Source organism: Rhinichthys klamathensis, unplaced genomic scaffold (assembly GCF_029890125.1).
Source record: "Rhinichthys klamathensis goyatoka isolate OS25496 unplaced genomic scaffold, OSU_Roscu_1.1 h1tg000184l_1, whole genome shotgun sequence".
NCBI lineage: Eukaryota > Metazoa > Chordata > Actinopteri > Cypriniformes > Leuciscidae > Rhinichthys > Rhinichthys klamathensis.
In genome coordinates this window covers 1,163,485-1,189,566 of record NW_026606712.1, presented here as the reverse complement: position 1 = coordinate 1,189,566, position 26,082 = coordinate 1,163,485, and the positions used below count along the sequence as shown (strand labels likewise).

General features: G+C 39.1%; 1 protein-coding gene and 1 long non-coding RNA gene across 2 annotated transcripts; one reads left to right on the top strand and one right to left on the bottom strand.

The window, feature by feature from the left end:
- Positions 1–7,078: 7,078 nt before the first annotated feature.
- On the bottom strand, positions 7,079–7,762 carry LOC130095055 (uncharacterized). Its single transcript, XR_008808036.1, has 2 exons — positions 7,600–7,762; positions 7,079–7,402 (listed from the first exon to the last, which is right to left on the bottom strand). It is a non-coding gene; the product is annotated as an uncharacterized LOC130095055 (long non-coding RNA).
- A 12,970-nt stretch (positions 7,763–20,732) lies between these two features.
- actb2 (actin, beta 2) lies at positions 20,733–24,458 on the top strand. The gene is made up of 6 exons (XM_056261639.1): positions 20,733–20,869; positions 22,167–22,296; positions 22,417–22,656; positions 22,957–23,395; positions 23,497–23,678; positions 23,764–24,458. Exons 2-6 carry the CDS (start codon positions 22,174–22,176, stop codon positions 23,905–23,907), a joined length of 1,128 nt encoding a protein of 375 aa, XP_056117614.1. The 5' UTR covers positions 20,733–20,869; positions 22,167–22,173; the 3' UTR covers positions 23,908–24,458.
- The last annotated feature ends 1,624 nt before the right edge of the window (positions 24,459–26,082 follow it).

The following is a 26,082-nucleotide window of genomic DNA, read 5'->3' as shown; positions in this document are numbered from 1 at the left end:
AGCTTGTTTGAAAAATCCTACATGTAGGGGTGAATTCAGGGTGATTGGGACACTTTTTGCCTTTGAGATGACTTGGAAAAAATGTTCCAATCAAACTGAACTCACCCTATTTCAATAACACTATTTTAACATAAAAAGCTAAATTCTTTTATAAGATTATTTAATGAAATACATGCAAAGGAGAACATGTAACTGGATCAGACAATGAGTCACCTGCTTTATTTGCATGTCAGATTAGATATTTATCAGACATGGGAAAAAATGGGAATTATGGTGTTGGCTTCCCATAACAGTATTCATTTTGTATGGTTATTTATATTTATTCAGCTTTGGAGCAGTTCAAATATCTCTGAAAAGTATAGTGGATTCTGGTGTATAATTACGAGGTAGATAAGAAAAAAAAAACGGGTGAATGTGTGAGTGAAAGATAACACATTTTCAGATGGGAAATAAAAATGATCCTGCCCAGTGTGTTGCTGCAAAACATCAAATTGCGCACCCTTTAGAAAACCAATGACCGCTTCATCACCATATTCACTGTTGTACACATCCATAGAATATTCTTAAAATCATGTTTTATTCCATACTGTTTTTATTTTATTTTTTTTATTTGTATTCATATTAGTGCCATTTTATTTTTTTCACCTTTTCTGTAGTGCTTTGGTAATATTGTTATATTGTGTGTAAAAGCAATCATTTCCATAAAGACAGAAGGAGCAAGAAAGAGAGATGAAATCTACAACTTCCAGTCAACTGTAATTTAGCTTCCATTACTTGGGGTGATTAACGAGCTGAGAATGGCCGTCTACTTCACACAAATGTAAAAGGAAGTGCCCATTTAGCAAAGCCATCTCCTTTTAGATCCTCATGCATAATGGCGGACAGTTATGGCATTTGTCTAGGGTGATGTTTACCTAAAGAGATTGTGCAAATCACTTCGTCTACCACACAGAATTTCACCTTAATCCTTCCAAAAGCTGTTGGATTCAGAACGAATGGGAATCTCTCTGCATTTCTAAGTGAAGGCTATCTTTGTTAACAGTGTGAAGCCACAGAGCAGTTGCCATGGAGACAATGCTCCAATCTGCTGTGCTAAAATAAACCAAGGTCTGCAGCGTTAGCACACTGAAAGCTGATCACAGCAAAGCAGACACAACAGGACTCTCAGACACTGAATCTGTAGAAAGCAACGGCATATTGGTCAAAGCATCTTACCAGTGGTTCTTGTATCAATAACATTTACCCTTAAGTTAGGCTTAAGCTAGTCCCAGACTAAAATGCATGTTTGAGCTGTTTCAACTGAAAGCAACTTGCACTGACATATCTTAAAATAAGTCAATGCCATTGTTTTGTCTCAGGATGCACAGCAGTAATGTTTTTTTTTGTAATGTTAATGTTTCTAAGGCTCAATCCTGGCTTAATCTAAACCCTGTCTGTGAAACCAGGCCAATGTGTTTTAAATGGGAGTTCGTATCATAATCCCCTTCATCCTCATATCATCCTGCAATTAACATTTAAGGAGGAAGTTTTAAACCTTAATAAAAGCCTCAATAAGCACACTGAGAAAAACAAACAGGCCTATATTAAGTAAGCGGAGCAACTAAGCACTGACTGTGGCCCAGCTGTGCATAATGTTCTGTCTGATCCAGACAGAGTCTTTTGTGTGCTGAGAGCGGCAGAGCGGGGTGGGCATGACTGCTGATGTGAGGCTGACTTTGCAGATGCCTGAAGCCACGCGGCATGGCAACAGCACACAAACTCACATTCAACCCACTCTCTCTCTCTCTCTCTCTCTCCAAACAGCAGATGTGCACATGGAAATCTTTTGAAACATTTTCTATTGCCTCTGTCTCACTTGAAGAAGACGAGGAAGAGGTGCAGTGCCCGGCGTTTTGATGCCACGCTGCAGTACTGCGTCAGTATGCGACCTGGCAGCTCTCTGAGCAGATGCAGACTCACATCCTTGACACTCACACCCCTCTGGAGCCCAGCCAATCAGACGCAGCCTCATGTAGCCCCTCCCTCTAAGTGAAACCATCAGAGTCTGCATTACAGAGCTTCTTTGTGTTCACCATGATGAGTAATTTCAAATTTCAGCAGTACATTTAGCTTCTGGGCACTAGAGCCTTCACGAGTTGACAAAGTAAGCAAAACAGTTGTTACTGTGCACTTCTGTCTTTGCATGTGCTCTAATAATAGTGATTGTGTTACAATAAACACAGCATATGCACATTAGCTCATATGTTGTTTAAATGTTCCTTTACAACAAAACATGAAACAATAGTCAAACTTGCTAAGATGATTTACAGTGGGCGCAAAAATTTTTTGGACACGTGGATTAAGGTGTGGTTCAACGCGTGAAGGACATATTCCACAAAGTTTGAGCACCAAAAATGTTTACATACATTTTTGTCCTAATTTTGAATATAGCAAATATTTTATCATCTAAAAACTTGCTTGGAAAGTGTGTTTGCGTTCTCTTTCCCTATGAAAAAGAAGTGCACTTAATTGTATTGAATGTGCACTTGCAGTGTAGTTTAAATCTTAAAAGAATATTTTTACAAAACTGTACTTGCAGAAAGTGTATTATTAATGAAATAAAGGTCACTTGAGTGTACTTAACAAGAGAGTTTTCATGACTGTTTCTTAACACACTTTTTAAAAGTTAAATCTTGTACATTTTAAATCATTATAATACTCTTGTCATGATTTAAGAAGTACATTTATTTTGAAGTGTTGACTAACATACTAACGCACATGTAAAATATTAGATTAACTTTAACTGTAGTGTTATTTGATATTACATTTACAGTTAATATATTTTAAAAACTGTACTAAAACCGTGTAATTACAAATATATTTAAATAAGACACAAGTTTCGACGGAAAAAATTAACATCAAAGTATATTTTAGTTTACCATAAATGCTTGTAAGTAATTAAGAAAGTACATATAAAAATACTTAAGTCCTACTTAATTTGGGGGGAGAATCACTCTCATCACTCAAAGTTCACCTATTTGTATTTAATATAAATGTATATTATAATACATTTTCATTTAATTGCAATTAACATGAAATGAAGTGTCCAAAAACATTACATTAAGTTTGCATTTGCGTATATTCCTTTATTATTTCCATCGTTTTTTAAAGTATGCTGAAGTGTATTTCTTTTTCACAAGGGTTTAAATACCACTTGGTTTTGATATTTTGTAATGCAATCCCATTCATACATTTTTAAATTGTTCCTAAATCTGTCCAAATATGGCTGGGCTCACTGTATAGCCAGTCACTTATCAGACTAGAGCACATAGACTGAAAGGCATCCTGAAACATCACGTGTACTGTGGATCTTTGTTGCACGTCAGCCTCTGGCTCAATAGCCCTTATTTTTGGACCAAACCACAGTGGAAGAATCTAAGAGGATGTTAAGGGATGTTTCCTGCATGGGCGTGTGTTTCTGCCACACTTCCTCTTAACTCAGGTTAGGTGACTTAGCAAGGCAAATCAGACAGAAACACATCAGAAGGTCACTGACCCAAATGCAGTGCTTAAGAGCAGTCTTTTTCCTCTCGGCTCTCACAACTCCTGTCTCCTCCTCTCAGCTGACTGAACACTGACTGCCCTGTTTCCCACAGATCTGAGCTGTGGAAAGTTTGCACTGACTCACTGACCTACATACAGTACAGCCAGCGAGATGCTCTTTGTGGGTTAGGAATTGAAAGCAGTTGGCTCACACCTATACAACATGATGATCTGGCACAGGCAACTTGATTACATTAAGCTAGAGCTAGTTATGGTTTTACAATTTGTACTAAACCTAGATGTTTTCATGTTTGTATTCATCATTAAGTTTTATAAGAGCCCCAGATTTATACTATGCACAAAATAATATTAATAATAACGAGGCAACGAGGCAGATTTTCTGATGACTAATCCACATGCTGGAGACTGTGGAATGACGTTGTTTTGGGCACCGGAAGAAGCAGAGGGAGTCCAGGGATGGGGTGAGGGGAGCAGGATTGCATTGATTATAAACATTGATTATAAGAAATGTTTGAGCATCAAATCATCATATTAGAATGATTTTTAAAGGATCATGTGACACTGAAGAATGGAGAAATGATGCTGAAAATTCAGCTTTTACATCACAGGAATAAATTACACTTTAAAATATATAAATAGAAAAAATTGTTTTATACTGTAACAATATTTAACAATATTAGTGTTTCTATAGTTTTTCTGATCAAACCCATGCAGCCTTGGTGAGCATAAGAGACTTTTTCAAAACCATTAAAAATGTTACTGGCTTTAATCTATTGAACAGTAGTGTATGTTAGGTTGGGATTTGAATTCCTGTCTGGATCTCCTTGCACACTATCAGCAGTATGACTACATAACACATCTGACACACATGATTGCTTAGATTATGTTTTATCTTGCCTAGGGAATCAAGTGAGCCGGCTACAACTGGAGCACCCACAAAACCAGCTGCATGACACCCCTAATTATATGTATCAGCTTTATCTAATTAAATGCACCAAGTCGCAAACAATCCACAATGTTATACCAGTCAAAAACAATGCCACCTAATCAGAATGGTATTCAAAAGTGAAGAATGGTACTGATTTGTTTAGTTCTGAGCAGCAGCACTGGATGTACTGCTTTCCAAATGCAGCTCCTTCATCACGGCCTCCACTGCTCAACAAAGAGGCATGCCCGAAACCACTGGGGAGCTCTCCACCCCTCCAGAGGCTGGGGTTAAAGGTCACAGGCTTGTTTTTGTGGAGGCCCCAAGTCTGCTAGAGCACTTGCCTCCTCTTTCCCTCCTGCCATTGTCATGCCGGCAGGAAAACGGTTGCTCTGCCTGAGCCAAAAGCAGCAAAGCCGGCAGAAAAAAAAAAGCAAAGCTTCTCCAAAGGGAGAGGCGGCGGGACTGAGTGAGTGTCCTGTTTAATTCATCACTCCAGCAGCGGTGGGTTAGCCCCTCCACCCAGACTGCAGTACTCCGACTGAAGTGCTGAATAACTGACGGGGCTGCCCTACATCTGCAGCAGGGGCTCCTGAGTGCGGCGTGAGCGAGTCTGAGACAGCGCTAGAGATTACGCTCCGAGCAGGCAGATATAGGTCAGTCAGACCCTGAGACAGGGCAGCAAGGGAGGAGGAAAGGCGGTCGTGCTGCAGAGATGAGGAGAGAGTGAGGGGAGGGGTGACTGCAGTGTGCGACACTGACCGCATGAACTAGTAAATGCGCGAGCCCGTCGGAAGGTGGCTTCATGTGCCTGCAGATGCAAATCTTCCTCAATATCAAGACTCAGCACACAGGCATTTTATGAGGACGTCGAGCATAATCGCCTTTCCCGACCCTGCTCCACTTCAGTAAATTAAATTTCATGACACACAAAAAGGGCCGTTGCATGGATTACAGTGCTGACATCATCAAACAAAGCTATACAAGGAGCCTGAGACTGTGATGTCTGATTCGGCAGATGGATAATATTGTACATATAGCAGACATTATTAAACTGAAGTACATTTGTTGTTTTTCTGCGGTTTTATATGACATTTTCTTAAAAAGAAGTTTGTTTAAACTAATGTTTAGTACATTCTCACATATTATACTAGCCTAACCATTCTTAAGTTCATTCAGGAAGGATATCGTTTGCCGTTACATTCCTAATCCAGGTTGTTAGGACTATATAAACAAATAAATCCACTTACGATTTAATGAATGGTTTTCTTATCAGCACAGCTGTTTTTGAGACTTGCTGATTGCATACTCCTAATAGAAAGATAAAGTAGATCCCATGGTGTGAGAGATAAGGTGATCATTCTGTGTCCAAATAAACTGAGAAAACTGTTGCCAGTGAAATCATTGCCAAAAGAGAATAGGAAAACAATGACATGTCTACAGTATTTTATTTAATCACACAATTCAAAGATGCATATGGTGGGATCTAAACGTCTGGGACCACTTCCATTTACATTCCATTCCATGCTTCCATTTTGCATCGTTATCATTTAATTCATTTTTCTTTTCCATTACAAAACATACAAACAAATGTATGTGTTATTATTTGGATTGTCCCTCTTTGTCTTCCCTCTCAATGACAGCAGTACTTGATCTGCATGAGTTTGTGTAAAATCTGAAGATGATGTTCTCCAGCATGATTTGGGATAAATTGGAAAGAGCATCTTGAGCTTCAATGGATGAAGAACATCTGGCCGTCAGTACAGAGAGTGGAAACCAGGAAACCAGGTTGAGTTTATGTGGAAACCAGGTTGAGTTTATGTCCTCAGCCCTGGTATCCAGTGTGGATGATCTGTCAATGGTTCCCTCCTGTGAATCCCCCCCACCACCACAACCACCTCCTCCTCCAGATCAGCCTGCACTCCCCCGCCTGCAGAGCCCATTAGATGCCCCACATGAAAGCCTCTGAATGGGCTCTTTCAGATTAGCACTGATCCCACATTGTTTATGCGGAGTAATTAGGAGCACACAGGAAAGCCCGGAGGTTAATTACAAAAGACTGGATTAAAGTCATATCTCTGTCATGCCTAAACAAGCAATGCACTACAATGCACTCAGCGACCCCAAACTATTTTTCTTGTTGCATCCTATGTTTTCTGTTGTCCATAGTTTGATATTTCTGCGCAATTTCTGCAAAACTATGTTCAAGTGTATGCATTGAGATCAGAACAATACACATCACCTTTAAAAAGATACCAATATTCAAAATTTAGAACTGTAAAATGACACGTTTCTATCACTGACAGGATATCATTTTTTTTTTATCTTTGCCTATTTTAAAACATTCAACTATACATTTCTAAAACTGCTGGTTTTTTTAAATGGATAGTTCAACCCAAAATGAAATTGGTTCATCATTTACTCACCTTCATATCATTTAAGAATTTATTTCTTCTGCAGAGAATAAAATAAAGATATGTTGAAGAATGCTGGTAACCTATCAAGTTTAGTGATCACTGACTTCCATTGTATGGGCAAAATACTAAAACTTTTCTCAAAATATCTTCTTTTACGTTCCACAGAAGAAAGAAAGTCTGGAACAACATGAGGGTGAGTGATGGCAGAATTTTAATTTCTGGGTAGATTATCCCTTTAACATGACTGGCAGTTCCTAATTACATCCGAGTATCAAGTGAGACCCACTCCCTCAGGTTTTACTCACGCACAGCAGATTTTCCGGATGAATGAAACCAGAGAGGGTCAAATCAAACGGGGCTGCGCCACATGTGAACAAATAAAACACAACTCTGCTCTCCTCCTTGGCCCTGGATCCCCTTACACGCTGTCCTTGGCTCCATTGATCTTCATGTGCAGAGTGTGTCAGAGGGATGAAGAACAGGATCTGAGGAGCTGGAATGCATGTCCTCGAAGCTGCTGATATAGAGATGATAGAGCTATCATCAGCTCAAGGTCAGGGTGGCAGTAAAACACAGACAATAACCTTTAACAGTTAGTTGATGCATGATGTGTCATTATTAAGAAGAAATTACAAATAACCATTAGGCTAAGCTCCATTATTGACAATAAAATACAATGCAATCACAATGTCTGACTGAACCAGTCACACTGACATGGTTTCCATTTGGGTGCAGCGTCATGTGGATTTTGTGGCTGACTGGGGCTCTGCGGGGCCCTCTACCGACCCTTTAGTGCAACTGCATCACTTATAATTACTGCCAGGCCACATGCCTGAATACCAAGGACCCAAGAAGTATTTGGACACTTAAGTCACACACACACACACACACACACAAAAATGCAACAATGTTATTACTCTGCTATAGGACATCTGTGTAAACTTGATGGGAAATAACTTCATACATGTACTAAAATCCCATTGAGACCAGTTGATTACGTTACTTTGTAAGAAAAGTTGAAATAGTACAAAGGAAAGCTCTAAAGTCATTTGTGGCAGATACCATTTTATTTGATGCATTATTATCTAATGCAACACCATTTATACGTTTAAAGTGTGGTGCATATTGGGGTAGTTGTATGTAAAATGTTTTAAAACTAAATTGGTATATAATTTTAATAAAATATTGTGCATAACATGTCTAAATATATATGCATGCATTCAGTCAGTTTCGCTGCATGTTCATTTGATAATATCAAGCGAGCCCTATAACATCAACTGCCATTCATGCTGTGAATGAGGACTATGAATGACAAATCTACTTTTTGAGGTGTAACCAAAGCCTTCACATCATGTGCTTGTCTGAAGATTCCCGCTGGCTTCCCTCCCCCTCTGTCCTCACTCAGCTCTCTGTCTCCACGGGGTAAATAAGGTATTTTATATGCTAATGATATGCTCTTGTCCAACAAAGAGCTTCTGCTCTCATGTGGGGACTGATTCTTTAGGCCATTCACAACCAGCTGTTTGCTCTCTTTCTCCACACATATTGGGCCAGTTGTTAGAAATGAAATTAAACTAAATATTTAAGAACCAGATTATAGCAGCACTAAAGAAGATGCCAAGGAGATTTTATTTAAAACTGTCTCAATTATTGAAGCTGTCTTCTCAACATTGTAATGTTTTAATTCTCTATCATGAATAAAAATGATATTATCATTGACACTGATGCCAGTCAGAGTCTCTTATCAAGTGTCATATCCTTTATATGTGGGGACACAAACCATCTGTTCAGAGTGATGTTTCATTAACATCTGGCACAGATGGCCAAACACATACTGATATCAGAGAACAATCTGCAAGGTTCATGTCCATTGTCTCATTTTGGCAGACACTCTTTTGGATGCTGATTGTTTACTGTGAAACTGTGCCAAAATCCCTTTCTCTATATTAGGGTTGTCTTCGAACAGTTCTCTGAAATAAAACAACAACAACAACTACAACAAATATGCATGAAAATATGAACAAAACGTTAAAATAGAAGCCTATAAGATGTCCTAAAGCTATTAACCAGCCCACCATGTAGCCCACCCATGCTTTCCACATGTATCAGAGAGCAGTGAGGGTGACCAGCGGCCAGCTGTAGGCCTGTAGGTTGAAGCTGGTGAAGGAAAGTGGCCTGCAGACACCACCCTCTCATCTCATGCTGAGCCAAGTCTTTGTGATCTGAGATCCCGGCTTACCACTGCCCATCTGTCCAGCTCCCAAAAACACACATTCGCTCATTCATTAGTCAAACCGCAATCTGCTTTCCGTGGCACACATCTACCTGGCTCCAGTCCATATGTGTTATCATCATATCCCATCAGAGAAACAACATTTGGTCAAAGGGAAGATCCGAGTAGGCTACTTGAAAAAAAAGAAGAGCACAGCCAGTCTCCTTGCATACAAAACTGATGGTTTATGAAATATACGTCAAATTTGAGTGTATTTTAATTTTGGGATGAATCATAGAATAAATGCTCTGAAGGAAGAATTCTGCCATCTATCTGTGGAGAAGTGCTACTGGCAGAGTTGACTGCAGCTTTCTTCTACAATGAGATAGAGATGTGCTTTACTATTTAGGCCTTTGCTTAAAACCCTCTCACCGATTCAGGTTTAAATTCTAGTGACAAGGACAAAATGCTACCTTGTCGGGAATACAAAGTGCTGAGAAATAATACTTATTTAAATCCTGTGTCAAATCAAAGTATTTGACTAAAAACATACTCAACATAAAATGTGTACTTTGTACTTTGAAAAAAATTATACATCCGGTTATTTCATTTATTATTATTATAGGACGAGACATAGTAGGACAATATATAAAAAGACAACATCCTGTAAACAGAATGAAACCAACAAAGACAGTAGGTTTTACATGTGATAAGTGTGGGTCTGAGTTTGTATATCTCTATTCGATCTGTATCTATATGTAAAGAAGAGTGGAAACAAGAAATGCTCCCCTTTCAAAGTTTTTTTCTCTAGATAGCGCAGCGTTCCTCACTGATATTAATCGCAGGAAACACAAACAAATATTTAAATGTGTTATTTCAACCTCCTCTTCCCTTGAACTGGCCCAAATATTCCATCCGCTATACGGAAATATCATCTAATATGCATATTAGACCCATTGGAAGTCTTCATGTTCATGGTTCTAGCTGGTCAAACTCCATTTTTAATCATATGACTGATTTCTCTTTGGAACAGGATGAGAGAGAAGAGAGGAAAAGGAGAGACAGATAAAGTAGAAAGAGAGAGATGGAAAAAAACAGGATAAAGATTTCCATATATTTTGCCAATTACCTGCTGTCAACCTTCAATTACCTTTTTAGGCAGTGTGCGTGTGTTTAAGGCATAGGTGGGATGAGGGTAGTGCTAGCTTACCTGTAGTAAACACAAGTCAACGGGATGGCTAATAAGATTAGGGGATTGTGGCTTCCCCCAGCTCCATTCAAACAGTCATAAAGTAAAGCAATGTGGCAGCTAATTAGCTGGGACTGGCTCCAAGAGGGAAACCTGTCTGTGGTTACCTGGCCTGAGCTCCTGGCTCTCTCCGCCCCTCCCATCATGCCCACAGACTGGATTTCCTTTTTAGGGCATAGCTGTCACAGACCTTCAGCAGGCTCCTTGCTTCCTTTATATTCAAGTATCCTTTGTCATCTCTCTCTCTTTCTGTCAGAATCTGTCAAAGTTTCAGAAACATACAATTTAAGATATTTGATGCTAATTTCAAGTTTTATTGGTATGGTAAACCACTCAGAAAAGTGATTGATGCAGCAGCTGTAATTGATAGTACATTTGTTTAAATGTATAAAAAAAAAAAAAAAATTTACAATAAAACTAGTTGTGTGTAGTACAAAATATGATATATTTGATTAATTTGATAGTATATATGTGAATATATCTTTATAAATTGAACACACTTGATGCACATTCTTTATTCGTCATTTAGTAAAAGTAGAGTTAAAACACCTTTTTTGTAGAAAATGGACATGGCCATCTTGCTCAGAACAAACTGATTTGAACACACCTGACATCATAATTACGAATTCCCAGCTCGTAAATACAAACTTTCCAGGATGACTTGAACGCACCTGATCACAGATATTCAGAGAAAAAATGATTTTTGAAAGTGATTTAATCAACAGTTCGTCTGTAACTGCCATCAATCTGTAAAATCCTCAAAGTATATCAAAATGTAAGTGAAATATACAGAACTTTTTCTAAATGTACAGAACTTCATGAGATAAACAAAATAAATGAATAATATAACATAATATAGTACACTATTTGTTGAAGTGTTCACTTAGGGCAAATTTCTTCCAAATCCTTTTCATATTTTAAGTGCATATTTAGCCTATGACTATTGTCCCTATACTATATCACTATCACAGTCACACTCCTGTTCCAGGGCCTTTAGCCCCAGGTTGCCTTTGCATTCACATGATTTGTAATCAAAACAAACTTATTCAGCTCTTTCCTTGACACAAATGGTGATGTTTCATCAATATTCAATAAGAAAACTCTCTCTGCAAATTAATATTTCATTTAAACATTCATGACCACCATCCACACTTTACATGACGGGTTTCCCAGAGTGCTCTTTTTCCTTTCTTACAGGAAGCAATATTTACAGAGTCAAAAACAGGTGAAGTGACGTCAGCCCTCATCCAGTAAACAGAGTATCAGCCAGTCAGTCACACATAAAGAGCTGTGGTGGGGATGGGCACACAGTATGAACACAGACCCTCCCAGACTTGGTCCAGGAAAATAAATGCTTTTCTATGGCTTAGCAAGATTATCGCTGCAGTCAAGGTACCCTTAAAGGCCTCTGACTGACCCTCTATTGCCTGCGGCAGTTGGCTTGACTGTGTTTTTAGGGAGGGAGGAAGAGAATGAAATGCTGCTGAAAGAGAGGGGATAAGGGTGGAGAGGCGTCCCAGTGCAGAGGCAGAGCTAATAGAGAGAGAGGGTAGGCAAAGGGCCAGCCAGAATACTAAATGTCTCAATTGTAATACCCTAGAAAACAGCAGAGCCCCTAAAAACAGGCGTGCCTCCCCTTTTTCGAATTGTTCATGCACTGGAAAGAGTGCTTACCAGAGAAGGCGCGTGAAAAGCTGGTTGCATTACAGTCAAAAAGTAGGTCATGATATGGAAGATTCAGTTTGAGCTTTAACAAAGTCTGAATGTGAAAAATTAATAGCCTTAAATCCTGGATAGCGTAAATCAAATAATTAGACTTAAATGCTAAGCCCCCACTTGAATGCATGATTCCTGACCTGCAAGTCAGTGAGGTTTAAAGCTTTCTAAATATCAGGAGCCTTTATGTGCACTTTGCAGCCTCATTACATGGTTAACGGGCCCGGGTCTTCCAGCTGTGTAAAACGAACGTTATGTAACATGAGGAAAGGGGGATGTTATTCCTGACCTACATTCTGTATGTATGCCTGCACTGAGGGATGTCTTGAACTATAGTGCTCACTCTCAGACTGTTTTTAAACACTGTTTAGTCACATCATTTGGAGACCTTAAAAAAAAGTTCTTAAAGAAAAAAAATCTTATTTTTGGATCCATTAAAGTATTATTTGTGTGTGCGTGTTTTTTTCTCTTTTTTTTTTTGACTGGCTATGAGCTGTATGTGTTTTTTTTTTATTAAACACTAATCAGGTTTATATGGAAGCTTGTCTCCTCCACAGAAAAGGTAATTGTGACTTTTTATCTCACAATTCTGACTTTATTACTCACACTTCTGAGTTTATATCTCACAATTGTGAGTAAAAATAAAAATGTGTTATGTACTCTGAATTGCAAAAAAGTCAGAACTGTGAGATAAAAAGCTGCATTTACTTTTTTTTTATTCCATGACAGAAACAGGCTTCCATATATTTAAATAAATAAATAAATAAATATATTTCCCAATGTTTCTTAATTCTGTACACTTTGCTCACATACATCAAATGGTTAATGCACATTTGAGTGGTTGTGTCATGGAGGCTACACCATCGTCCACACCAGACCCTTCAGCACCCACTCGTTCAACCTCACCTGAATACTAATTGCACAAACCTGCACCAGTTCATCAGTACACCGGATATAAGCAGTCATACTTCCCTTCACCATTGTCTGGTCTCGTTGATACCTATACCGTTCAACTTACCTGACTCCCGACCTGTTTGCTACACATATGATCCTTCAGTTCTGATCATCCGTCTTCCACTCATCAGCATCTACAAAGAAACAGGGACTGTTACGATTGAGCTAAGTTAATTCAAACGATCTTGTCTACTACATTACCTGTGTTGTATCCTTCTGTCCGCTGACATGTTGTTGACTGATACAAGTGCTTAACTCTTAATTACAGGGTCGTCAGGGTCAGCTTTCCATGAGCCTATAAGATTTAGTTACATAAGAGCTACAGGTAATTCTAGTGGGTGCTCAGGGAACGTACTGTGCCTCCATAAAAGTAGACTTTGACATGGGCAAGCATTCACACAAAACCACATTTTTATCCCACTATGTCAAGTTGATGATTACCATGAATATCAACCATATTCACCCTAGCAAATCTTTTGAGTCAAGAATCATGTGCACAGCATATCATTTTCCTCTCTACAGAACAGTTGTGGCATTGTGCAATGAACACGCTGAGACCAATTCTTTACAACTCAAACTGGACCTTTATTGGCTAACGTGGCCGAAGGGAAATCTTTTGTGTCTCTCAATCTTAAACATGACACTGGTTCAGTCAATAATCAACAGCCATTAAACAATCTGCTGAGAGGAATTTACCGCCTCATAACGCAAAGGAAATGCTGTTGTGGCCACATCCACAAGTCAATTCTGAAGATATATGACTTCTGTTGCAACACAATGCCATTTCCTCTCGCAAGTCCAGCTGAAGGAAGTGACAGAAGCGACCCCAAACTCCTTTAAAAAACCTCAGCCGTTGAAGAAACCATTAGCATATTATGTCATGGAATTTTGTGAAGAAAAAGGCAAAATGGAGAGCTGTCCGAGCTTACAAGGCAAGAGTCGCACACATTCGGAGCCCCAGCAAAACACAAGCTGAGTGTGCAATGAATGAGACGCATGCTTTGATGACTAAGTTTGGCAATCACTACCTGCTAGTCCTCTCCATATATGGAGCCTGAGAAGTTGGAGTTAAAGCTAAGCTCCGCCCACCGGCCCTCTACTAGCAATTGTTTGCTGTCTTACAGTTTAAGGAGGGGACAAGCATGAGAAGGAGGGTGAAAGAATGAGAATGGGTGCATGTTTGGGAGAGGCAGATTAAGAGTAAGAGATATTCTGAAAGGGAATAAGAGACTGTTGATAGTATATCTGAGCTTAATGTATTGTGTCAAGCGTAAGTGTGTGAAAGTGCAATGTGCTGTTGATATAGGACACAGCAAAAAACAGAGAGATGAAATCAGCTGAAGTTGAGACATCATCAGTCATCATTGCCCTGCCAAGGCTGACTATATATGGATATGACCTCGCTGTCATTATTTTAAACCACTTCCTACTTACTCATAGTGAGGCAGATTGTAGGCAAACCTTCATTTCTTTTTTTCACTAAAAGAATGAATGAGGAACACTCAAAAAAACAAAAAAGAAATCCAACTGTAACCTAAAGTAAATACTATAAACGGATATCAGGAACTTTTCTGTATATTGTGACGGTTGGATTTACATAAGATATTAAAATATGCAGGCATGTGTGAATGAAAGAGATTGTTTTATTGGTTTAATCCAGAAGTAAAAAAATCTTCTTTCTTTAATCAAAACTCCCCAGTATCTTTGACCAAGCGCTGCTTCATTCATTAGGCCCAGAAGTTTCAATCTGATTTCCATGAGAAAGCCCCATGTGACAAGGGCCTTGAATTCTTGACATTGTTACCATGTGACACACTTAAAGATTTCCTTTTATGGCGGTTGCTGTTACATCGACCAGAGGGCGAGGCCTATCACAGCCAAAGTGCACAAACGCTCTACAGCAAAAGCCCTTGAGGAAATAAATATGAAGAATCCTTTTGCGGACAAAGTTAGAGGGAAAAATGCAGCACATGCCAAGCAGGATTTCTTGCTATATTGTATCTTATCTCTCAGCATCTAAATTCTTAACATATCTGGTGATGTCATGGGTTTCTGTCCTATTTAAATGACATACATAGTTTCACAGGCCTGAATGTGTATAAAAATATTTTACTTTTACAAAACATGCTTTTCATACTTATTAAATGACGTTATATTACACTAGTTACATGTACATTACATGTACGTATCTCATACATTTACAAAAGCTACTCTTTCCGCTGGGCATTATTCAGAGCTCTGCGCCACACCTGCGCCGAAAAAGCTCCCAAATTGTTCTACAAGACAGGACTTGTCTATTGCTTCTCATTCACAATCAGTGCCTCTGAAGTCACTAGAGCAAAAGACTTGTAAGGATTGTGGCAAAGGTTTACCAACAGAACAGTCATAACAAACCCCTCAGTATAAGGTTATGTTAATGTTATGTTCAGCTAAGTCACAAAATAAAGTGATTGTTTTTTTTGTTGTTGTTTTAGCATTACATTAATTACTGATCAAATTAGTTGTACATACAAAACAACTGAACAAATAAATAAAAAGCCTTCTGGTGGAATGAGTTATATTGATAAAATAAACATACAATTAGACAATTAAAATGGCCTTTTTAAACTTAGACCAGATTCAGCTAAAAGTGATTAGGTGCGCAGCTGTTTACAACGTCATCAAAAAACAGTTTGTGTGCTGTGATGCTGTTTTTTACACATCCGTATGAGAGTGAGGCTTGCATTGCATGGCATGATGAGAAACAGTAAGCACATACTACTCAGATGTACATTCCTGAGTAAAGTTCTCTCCACACCAACATAGTTGAATGTGATTTCCTGTGCAAACTTGCAAAAGAAATGACATCCCTTAAAAAATTCACTTCCTGTAAGACATGCGTAGATCATTTCCTTATTTGGCAACTAACAATGGCCTTTAGTTTTCAGGCTGTGGAATTTGAGTCTTTTTAAGGAAGGAGCTATGCTTTAATGAACATATTTTCTTGACTGGGTCAAATCTGGATCTTTTTAAAGTCAACATTTAGAAAAATCTGTGTTAGGGAGAATGACGATTGTTTAGTAGTTAATTATTAGGTCAATGCTCAGCTGTTGGTTAGACTGACAGAGGTATTAAATCTCAGTGGAGAGTTGGTTTATGTTTTATGCACAGATGAGCCAATATAGGTCACTGCCAATATTAATGTTGGACTTGAGACAAAACTGTTAGTCTTGCCAGAGATGTTGTGAGTGCCACACCTCATCAGTTTCACACAGGCATCACTCAGGAATGGCAGATCTTTCATGCACAAGTGACATTCATTGAAACTCTTGAGAATAAAAGGTCTGATGAATAAGGGTAATTACAAAATAACAGCAAGTTTTCATTACAATATTTAGATATAGGTTCTGGTGGAGCCAGCGTGACTGGCACGATTAGCAAAGGCTAGTCTGGCAATTTTTAAAAACATTTTCTGAAGACAAAGTGGAGCTTTCTTGTGCTAAACTTGCTGAAGTTATGCTACATTATTCTGCTTTGCTGCTAGGGCGCTGTTACGCTGTTCTAAGTAATCTAGTCAAGTCAAGTCACCTTCATTTATATAGCGCTTTTTACAATACAGGTTGTTTTAAAGCAGCTTTACAGTGATAATAGGAAATTAATGCAACAAATATTGTTTTGGCTGTATGCAGCTCTATAAGAAATTCATTGTCCAGCTTAAGTGAGTTTTTGATTGATTAATTTCTGTTGTAGTTGCTAAGTGGTTCTTAACTTGCCCAATTCAACAGAGCCCACCATAATGTTTATATGAAATTGCATGCAATTTCCATAGAATAAACTGTGCAGGACCAATTATCAGCTAAAGTTTAAGAATTAGGGTTAAGGGGGTTTGAAAATGAGCGCTATGAGCAATAGTAGTAGGGGCACATGCTTTAGCCCCACTGAGTACATTTTGTATGTGCTATTCAGGGTATGAAATGATGATTTGCAACTGACGAAAGCAAATGTTCTGAAAGGATCATTTCCATTTTGCATTAAGTGTATGTTTGACCAAAGGTCATGAATGTCGAAACTGCTCTCAGATATATAAAATTCTATTAGAGTGCAGGATCTCTTTCCTGCTGGCATTACTCAACTTCCTGTGGCAGGCTTAAGCTATGCTGCTTGGCACAGTAATCTCTCCCATGCTGGTTTAAAGGCTGACTAAGTCTGGAGTGTGGACGGGCACGTCTGACTCATTCCAGGGCCAATCCCTGCTCAGCCCTCCTCTTGCGAGCAGACAGATGGTGGAGGGTAGATTAGCAGGCCTGGGGTCCAAGTAGAAAAGCAGATATTGCTATAAACTGACCCATACTGTAGGCCCATCTCACGTCCCCCTCTAGCTCTGGGGAAATCCCAGTGCATTTGGAGAAGAAAATTGCAGGCCACACAGTATACCAAAGTATAGCCACTATAGCCATGAATGAATCCTGCATTCCAGTATGTTAAATGATCATAAGCATGCATTGAGAATGCCTGGACTTAAAATGGTAAATATGGTTTAATGCAATATCTGAAGCAGCATGCATATATTCTATATAAGTTATTTATATCTCAGTCACAGGGAATGAGCCCCTGCAGTATTCACAGTGGGGTGCTAATAAGCCACTGATCTCCATTGATCAGTCAGCACTGGAGTGAGCAGAATTTTCTTAGTACACATTCTAGTACAAGAATGTGCCAAAACATTTGCAGCATTAATGGGAGAGTTCACCCAAAAAGTTTAATTCTAATGTCGTCCCAAACTTGTATGACTTTTTCTTTCCCCTGTGGAACACAAAAGAAGATATTTTGAAGAAGATGTTTTTGTCTAAATGTTTTTAAAGAACTGTTTTTGACCATAGAATGACTGTTTTGGAATTTATGGACCAAATCATTCAACAGTTGAAACATTATTTTTGAATGTTCCAAGAAATAAAGCCATGCAGGATTGGAACAGCATTAGGGTCAGTGAATAATGACAAAGTTTTCATTTTTGCTGAACTATTCCAGCTTTAAATTATGAAAATGAAAACTACATGTTGACAAATGTGTGCAGACAGCCATAAAAGGAAACTCTCTACTAGTTATTACAGCAAAGAGGAAATGAAAATTTGGTATGGTGAGAGAGAACAGTCACAACTGTTATGCTGAGGAACACAAAAAAGAAGAACAGTATTTTATTTTCTTGGTCAGTATCAAATCCTGTTGCAAGTGGTTTGACAGCATAAACAAAGATATAAAACATTCACTGTCTGCTTTAGTCACTTTGGGAAATCATTTGGTTGAATGTAAAACCACCATAAATGTATCTCAAATCAAGCTTTCCCACATAATACTTGAGTCAGAGCAAATAAGGAAACAGATGAGTGCATATGAATCCATTTGGGCCATAAAATGGGGGATAATCCAATCTAAGAGGCCAGCTGGCAGTATAAATGTGACTTCCTTTCTAGCTTGAGTATTTGACTTTACTTACACACCATCAAGAAACCAAATATAAGTGAATCTAAAATCAATCGGTGGCCTTCTGCTCAGCTTAAATGCTTGTTTCAAGATGATAGTGTTTCTGTTCAACACTTAAAAGAAATGGAAAAAAACAGGCTAGTTTGGTGATTTGAATTGTTAAACTGAGTTTCATGCCAGACAGCAAACTACTAAATGCAACAGATTTCACAAAAACAACACGCCCAGAAAGTGGTCCTTTGAGAAGAACTTCATGAATATATTTCTTATCATCATGTTGCATAGTGTGTTAGGAGAGCTTTGGTATCAGAGGTTAGATAAGAACGTATGAACTCTAAAGAACAATGCAATTATCATGGTGACAGCCCACAGCATATTTTTTATTGCTTTGGATATCTTATGTCATGGGGCAAAGCTGAAGATCATTAGGACAGTACCTTATTTAGAGATGAATGGGAGCGCTGAAATGGGGGGAAGGCAGGCTGCTATCGGGGAAGGGTGGTGGTCCTCAGGGGGACTATGGACTCACAAAAGCACATCTGCTGTAACAAGACCCCAGTCCAACCTACAAAAGTTACAAAGAGAAGCATGGTTGTTCAAAGTAAAAAAACCTGTCTGCATTGTAAGATTTATATCACATCACATTAACCATAGTTTGATGCCTAGTTTCTATTTGCAAATGGTGTGTTTATAAGGGGGTATGGATGTTTGGCATTCTTTAAAAGAAATGTTGGGGGATGGGAGGAAGAGACCTGATGAGTCCTTATTGATGTCCTGTTTGTAGATAAATCTTTCTTACTTTTATGCTTATAACCATTTTTTCATTACATCTCTTAATGCCATGCATGTCTGTTTATTTGCTGATGCTAGAATAATAATAAAAAAATAGTTATATTTGTTGTACATTGATAAGCCATGATCTATACTCAACTTATCACATCTAAGAACTTAAATCAAAGAAACTCATTGTTTTTTGTTGAGTTTTTTAACAAAAAAAGCACTTGAAATGTAAAAACAGTTTTGTCAAATGTGCTGTAAATGTTTTGAAGACAAAATAAAAAAATATATATATATAAGTCACAAAACCACACCGGCCTTGGTATCAGCAAGAGATTTTGACATCAGCTGTTTTTGTTTATAACTGCCATTGAAGGCCATGTGCATTACTCCCAAGTTACACATTAAAAAGACACATGTAGCTTGCCAACATCACTTCTGCTCAAGCACAGCCTTATCTATTATTCAAACTGTGGCAACATCTGAAATAAGCAAGAAATATTTTGTTGATCATGAATATCTTAACCGTTTTTTAAACAACGGAAACAATGTTCTGAAGAATTATCATTATTATAAATCTATCCAAACAAAAAGTCAAAGTTCATATGTCTGTATGATGATACATAAAAAAATGTGTAATATTTTTTTGAATGAGAAACCAGACTTGATATGAAACATCTACAAGACAACATTTAATTGGTCAAGACCAAGTCTTAAATGCTGACAATTTGACGTCATCATGTCTAATATAAACCTGGGCTAGGCCCACTTACAGCCATCAACAACTAATACCTTTCTCATCATCACCATGTAACATGCACACACCTATGCATGTAAAAATATTACTCCTGTAAAACAGGGAGTTTTGCGTAGGCAACTCATAATTACAGGAATGCAAAGCCCCATTCATTCCAAGTTTCATTACAATTTCTTTGACAACATTACCTAATGAGCTCAGACCAGTTAGTTGCTCCTACAGGAAACAACAGTCTTGTCACTTGGTTATCATCATTTCAGTGAAAAATACCCCTATTTTGAATAGAGAAGTACTTGGTAGATTCCCACACAGAAGTACTATGGTATTATTGTGAATACAATAAGAAGTAAATGACCCACAGAGCTGCTGTTGTTAGATTGAAAATACAGCACAGGACCATGAAGGTGTCACTGTCCACCACTGTGTTGACCAATACTAGCACTTGTAACCTTGCACAGACTTTTTGAAAGGTTTGAATAGTCTTATCGTCGTTATCACAACACAATACGCAATTACATATGACTATATATTACAAATCGCAAATAAAAGGATCACTTTTGATCAAAATCGCCTAGGCCTTATACTTCAACTAGTCTAGCTTCCCTTTCTTTCACTCTCAAGTTGCAAGAAAGCAAGTGTAGCAATGTGCACGCGACAGCCGGGTGTGTGACGCTGGACCAATCAGAGAGCAGAGTTCCGAAAGTTTACCTTTTATGGCTAGAGCCGGGCATATGCTGTCGTATAAAAGAGCGCGCCCAGCTTTTCATCCTCACTTTGAGCTCCTCCACACGCAGCTAGTGCGGAATATCATCAGCTTGTAACCAATTCTCTTAAGTCGACAAACCCCCCCAAACCTAAGGTGAGTTAATTTTTCAGCTTTTAAAGCCTTTTATTGTATTTTTAGTCCATTAATATTAATTTAAATGTTTAACTAGAATGAATAAATAAAACTGGATAAAGTCGTTAGACAAAGTTACCGGTCTTTTTGCTGTTAAATACTAACACCTGCTTAAAACGCTAGTTATTCTTTAGTATGTGGTTATTTTTATGTAAATGATTGCTGTATTATTATAACTTAATGTGCTCGACATGTCAGTAGGAAGTGACGGTAACGTTAACCGTTGTAGACACGACATTGAATGGGCCGGTGTGAAATAAGCGTTTAACTTAACTTACGTCTCTCAACATTAAGATGTGCTCTGGTTAACCGTGCTTTAACAGCATTAACATGGCTTTACAGTTTTAAGGGTATTCGTGAGGCATGTTGCACACTTGATGGATAGCCGGCATGGGAAGTTCTTTGTGCGGCAGGCTGTGCTGCAGCAGGGTGTGACCTACTTTAGCTAGCCGGCTAACCAGCATTCACCTCGTGTGAATCTGACATTTACTTAAATTTATTCGATCTCTAAATAATCAAGACTAATTATTAGTTCGCTTTCATCACATCCAACCGTTTTAGTGAAATAGTGGCGCTTTAAATCGTTGTATGCAGACCTTCAGTCTTTCATTAAGCCTGAAGATTGGTGAAGCACTTCATTCACGTTTCGAAATATAAGGTGTGGTCAATTTTAACAGTTGGTATAAATTTGTTCTGGTTGCAATTAAAGTTTTATAATTGTGTCGAACTCTTAACTTCACTTAAATCTCATTGATAAGACTAGAATATAAACTGAATCGGCTGATGTTGGTGCTTTGGTGTGAAGTCTGCTCTTATGGAGTCATTGAACTGACTGCAGATCTGTGACGCAGTAATGTTGGGCAGACACTCGTCGAAATTCGGTTGTGTAATTGATACCAGGCGAGAATGGAAGAGGATGTAAAACTTAATTCCTGTAGAATTTAGGGAGTGGCCCTGGCGTGATGAATTTCGAAATCTGTTCCTTTTTTACTGAACTCTGACTCTGGCTGAGCGCCACACCGCCGGCAGCCGCAAAGCGGCTCAATCCATTGCCTTTTATGGTAATAACGAGAGAATGCAGAGGGACTTCCTTTGTCTGGCATATCTGAGGCGCGTGTTGTCACTCTAGCACCCGCTAGCGGTCACACTGTAGAATGCAGCACGAAACAGGAAGTTGACTCCACATGGTCACATGCTCACTGACACTTTCTTTCATGGCAGCAGTGCACTTCTAAAATGTTTTCTCTCTCTCTTACAGTTTAGCCATGGATGATGAAATTGCCGCACTGGTTGTTGACAACGGATCCGGTATGTGCAAAGCCGGATTCGCTGGAGATGATGCTCCCCGTGCTGTCTTCCCATCCATCGTGGGTCGCCCCAGACATCAGGTGAGAAGCAGAGGATGAATAGATTTGGGCTGACCTGTAATCAGAATTATTTTCATTTTAAAAGTGACTAACTTGTTCCTAAACATTTTACAAAAATTAACATTGCTTTCTTTGTTACAGGGTGTCATGGTTGGTATGGGACAGAAGGACAGCTATGTTGGTGACGAGGCTCAGAGCAAGAGAGGTATCCTGACTCTGAAGTACCCCATTGAGCACGGTATTGTCACCAACTGGGACGATATGGAGAAGATCTGGCATCACACCTTCTACAATGAGCTGCGTGTTGCCCCAGAGGAGCACCCCGTCCTGCTCACAGAGGCCCCCCTGAACCCCAAGGCTAACAGGGAAAAGATGACACAGGTTGGTTTTTGGCTAGCAAATGGTGCATTGAAGTCTCTTGTCTGTCCTGTTATTTAAGTTCTCCTTTTCATTCGTTCACTTCCTCCAGGCTTTGTTTCCTCTGAGCTCCTGAGTTTCTCATCTTTTGCTGGAAGCAGCAGGTTATCTATACTTTTGCCTGCCTGTTTTGCAGTCTCCTGCACTTATTCTTTGTGCACTTGTTTCTTTGCTCTGGATTTCCAACTAACCCCTGCATGGATGTGTGAGAATTGTGCTGTAAATATTTGAGCATCAATTAACTTATCCACTCTCTCTTTCCAGATCATGTTCGAGACCTTCAACACCCCTGCCATGTACGTTGCCATCCAGGCTGTTTTGTCCCTGTATGCCTCTGGTCGTACCACTGGTATCGTGATGGACTCTGGTGATGGTGTCACCCACACTGTGCCCATCTACGAGGGTTACGCCCTGCCCCATGCCATCCTCCGTCTGGACTTGGCTGGCCGTGACCTGACTGACTACCTCATGAAGATCCTGACCGAGAGAGGTTACAGCTTCACCACCACAGCTGAGAGGGAAATTGTCCGTGACATCAAGGAGAAGCTCTGCTATGTGGCTCTTGACTTTGAGCAGGAGATGGGCACCGCTGCTTCCTCCTCCTCCCTGGAGAAGAGCTATGAGCTGCCTGACGGACAGGTCATCACCATTGGCAATGAGAGGTTCAGGTGCCCAGAGGCCCTGTTCCAGCCATCCTTCTTGGGTAGGTTTCCTGACAAACATTACCTGGTGTGTGTATGTAAACTAGATTTCATTTGAAGGAGAGTACAGGAACGCTGTTTAATCATTTGTCTTGCTCTGCAGGTATGGAGTCTTGCGGTATCCATGAGACCACCTTCAACTCCATCATGAAGTGTGACGTCGACATCCGTAAGGACCTGTATGCCAACACTGTATTGTCTGGTGGTACCACCATGTACCCTGGCATTGCTGACAGGATGCAGAAGGAGATCACATCCCTGGCCCCTAGCACAATGAAAATCAAGGTGAGCTTTGACCCTTGCCTCTATCAGTCTGTAACTGAACACATATGGCAACTCTGCATCGTGCTAATTGTCTGTTTCTCCTCAGATCATTGCCCCACCTGAGCGTAAATACTCTGTCTGGATCGGAGGGTCCATCCTGGCCTCCCTGTCCACCTTCCAGCAGATGTGGATTAGCAAGCAGGAGTATGACGAGTCTGGACCATCCATTGTCCACCGCAAATGCTTCTAAACGGACTGTTACCACTTCACGCCGACTCAAACTGCGCAGAGAAAAACTTCAAACGACAACATTGGCATGGCTTTTGTTATTTTTGGCGCTTGACTCAGGATCTAAAAACTGGAACGGTGAAGGTGACGGCAAGTTTTTTTGGCAAATAAGCATCCCCGAAGTTCTACAATGCATCTGAGGACTCAATGGTTTTGTTTTGTTTCTTTAGTCATTCCAAATGTTTGTTAAATGCATTGTTCCGAAACTTATTTGCCTCTATGAAGGCTGCCCAGTAATTGGGAGCATACGTAACATTGTAGTATTGTATGTAAATTATGTAACAAAACAATGTCTGGGTTTTTGTACTTTCAGCCTTAAAATCTTGGGTTATTTTTTTTTTTTCTTTGTTCCAAAAAAACTAAGCTTTACCATTCAAGATGTAAAGGTTTCCATTCCCCCTGGGCATATTGTAAAAGCTGTGTGGAACGTGGCGGTGCCAGACATTTGGTGGGGCCAACCTGTACACTGACTAATTCAATTCCAATAAAAGTGCACATGTGTAAGACATCCTATTCCTGTGTGACTTCCTGTGTTGGTGCTGAAAGAACTTTCTCTAGTATCTTGGTAGACTCTAATAATACTAGTCTCGCTTTTCTTGGTGTTATATCCATTTTATAAATTGGACTATTCTCTAACATTCAGTTCTAGAGAACTTAAGTGAACGTTAAGGTTGTCATGACCTGGGTGTTGTAGGGACTTTAACAAACTTAATACTGTTTTGTATTTCAAAATGGTGTACATGCAAAATAACTTGCTCTAAGATGCTTTCAAATGGTCAGACTAAACTAGCAGAAATAAGAAATTGTTGAATTATCTAAAGGTTTCCCTTATAAATGTAACTTTTAATTAGTATAGTTTACATGGGATTAAACTACACAAACACTTTGTATATGAGGACCACATTTAAAAGTAAAACATGTCAGATATAGGTCTGCCACCATGGCAGCCTTATAACTGCTTATGCATAACTCAATATCACCAAATTAAATGTCAGCATGATTATGGGACATCTGAAGCACGTGGGAAAGTGATCCAGTTCTAACTAACATAAGATGATCATTTTAGAGAGCTGATTAAAAGGATAAATTACATCTAGCTTAATTTTTATCTAAACCGTTCATTCCGTCTTGCATTTCGTATTAGGGAGCTGTTGTGATGCTTACACATTTATATTTGTGCCTTTAGTTTGAAGTCTGAACATTATGAGAGCCTTATGCAGCCTCATGGTCAGATGGTACTCCATTTTAATGTGTACTTCACATAACTGTACAGCAGATGACGCTACACGCACAGGAAACGAAACTCTTGTTTAAATTTGAGAAAACAGCCACTGAACACTGAGACTCATGGTACCTCAATCAAGGTGCAAGAGACTGTTTTCTCTTGGGGAAAAATGTTTTTCGTTTTTTTTTCAGTAAGTGACATGACAGAATAACAAAACGTGGCACATATCCAATTTGTGCTAACAATATACACTAATAAGTGGCTTCTGTTTTTAGGTTGATCCTGGTGTGCTTGAACTTTGGTCATTGATGATAAATATGGGTGCCCTAGTTGCATATGATTTACTGCAAGCTTCTCGTCTGACAGCACTTGATGAAAAATGATCAAGAGATTTTCCTGCTGTGTACATCTGCATGTGTACAGAAGCCTATAATACAGATTGTACTTAATAGCCGAGGTAGCCTTTTGTTGAATAACATCAAACTAAGCAATATTCATTATTTATCAAACCTACAGCTCTCTTTAGATTTACTTTAGCCGTATCTTTTATTACCACTTAGCCTACCATTTAATTGTTATTTTTGTAAAGCTGTCAAAAACTAGCCTGCCTTTAATCTTTTATTCATTAAGCAGCTAACACAAACGATTTACAAATGAAACGCATGAATCTTGTGAATCTCATAATCAGCCGAGTTACTCTGAATTCGCTCCCTACCCCCCAACACAAGCACCAAATGTCATTCAACCCTTTAATTTAGCTTCCTACGTACATTCATACATCCCACAGGGACGTGTGTCTCTTGATTGTGGTGGGGTATACGTTCACGCAGGGACGCAGGCCATGCACAAATGTTCCCCTCCATTCATGATGAAATAATTACACTGAGAAACAAGCCACTAACAAGTGAGTAG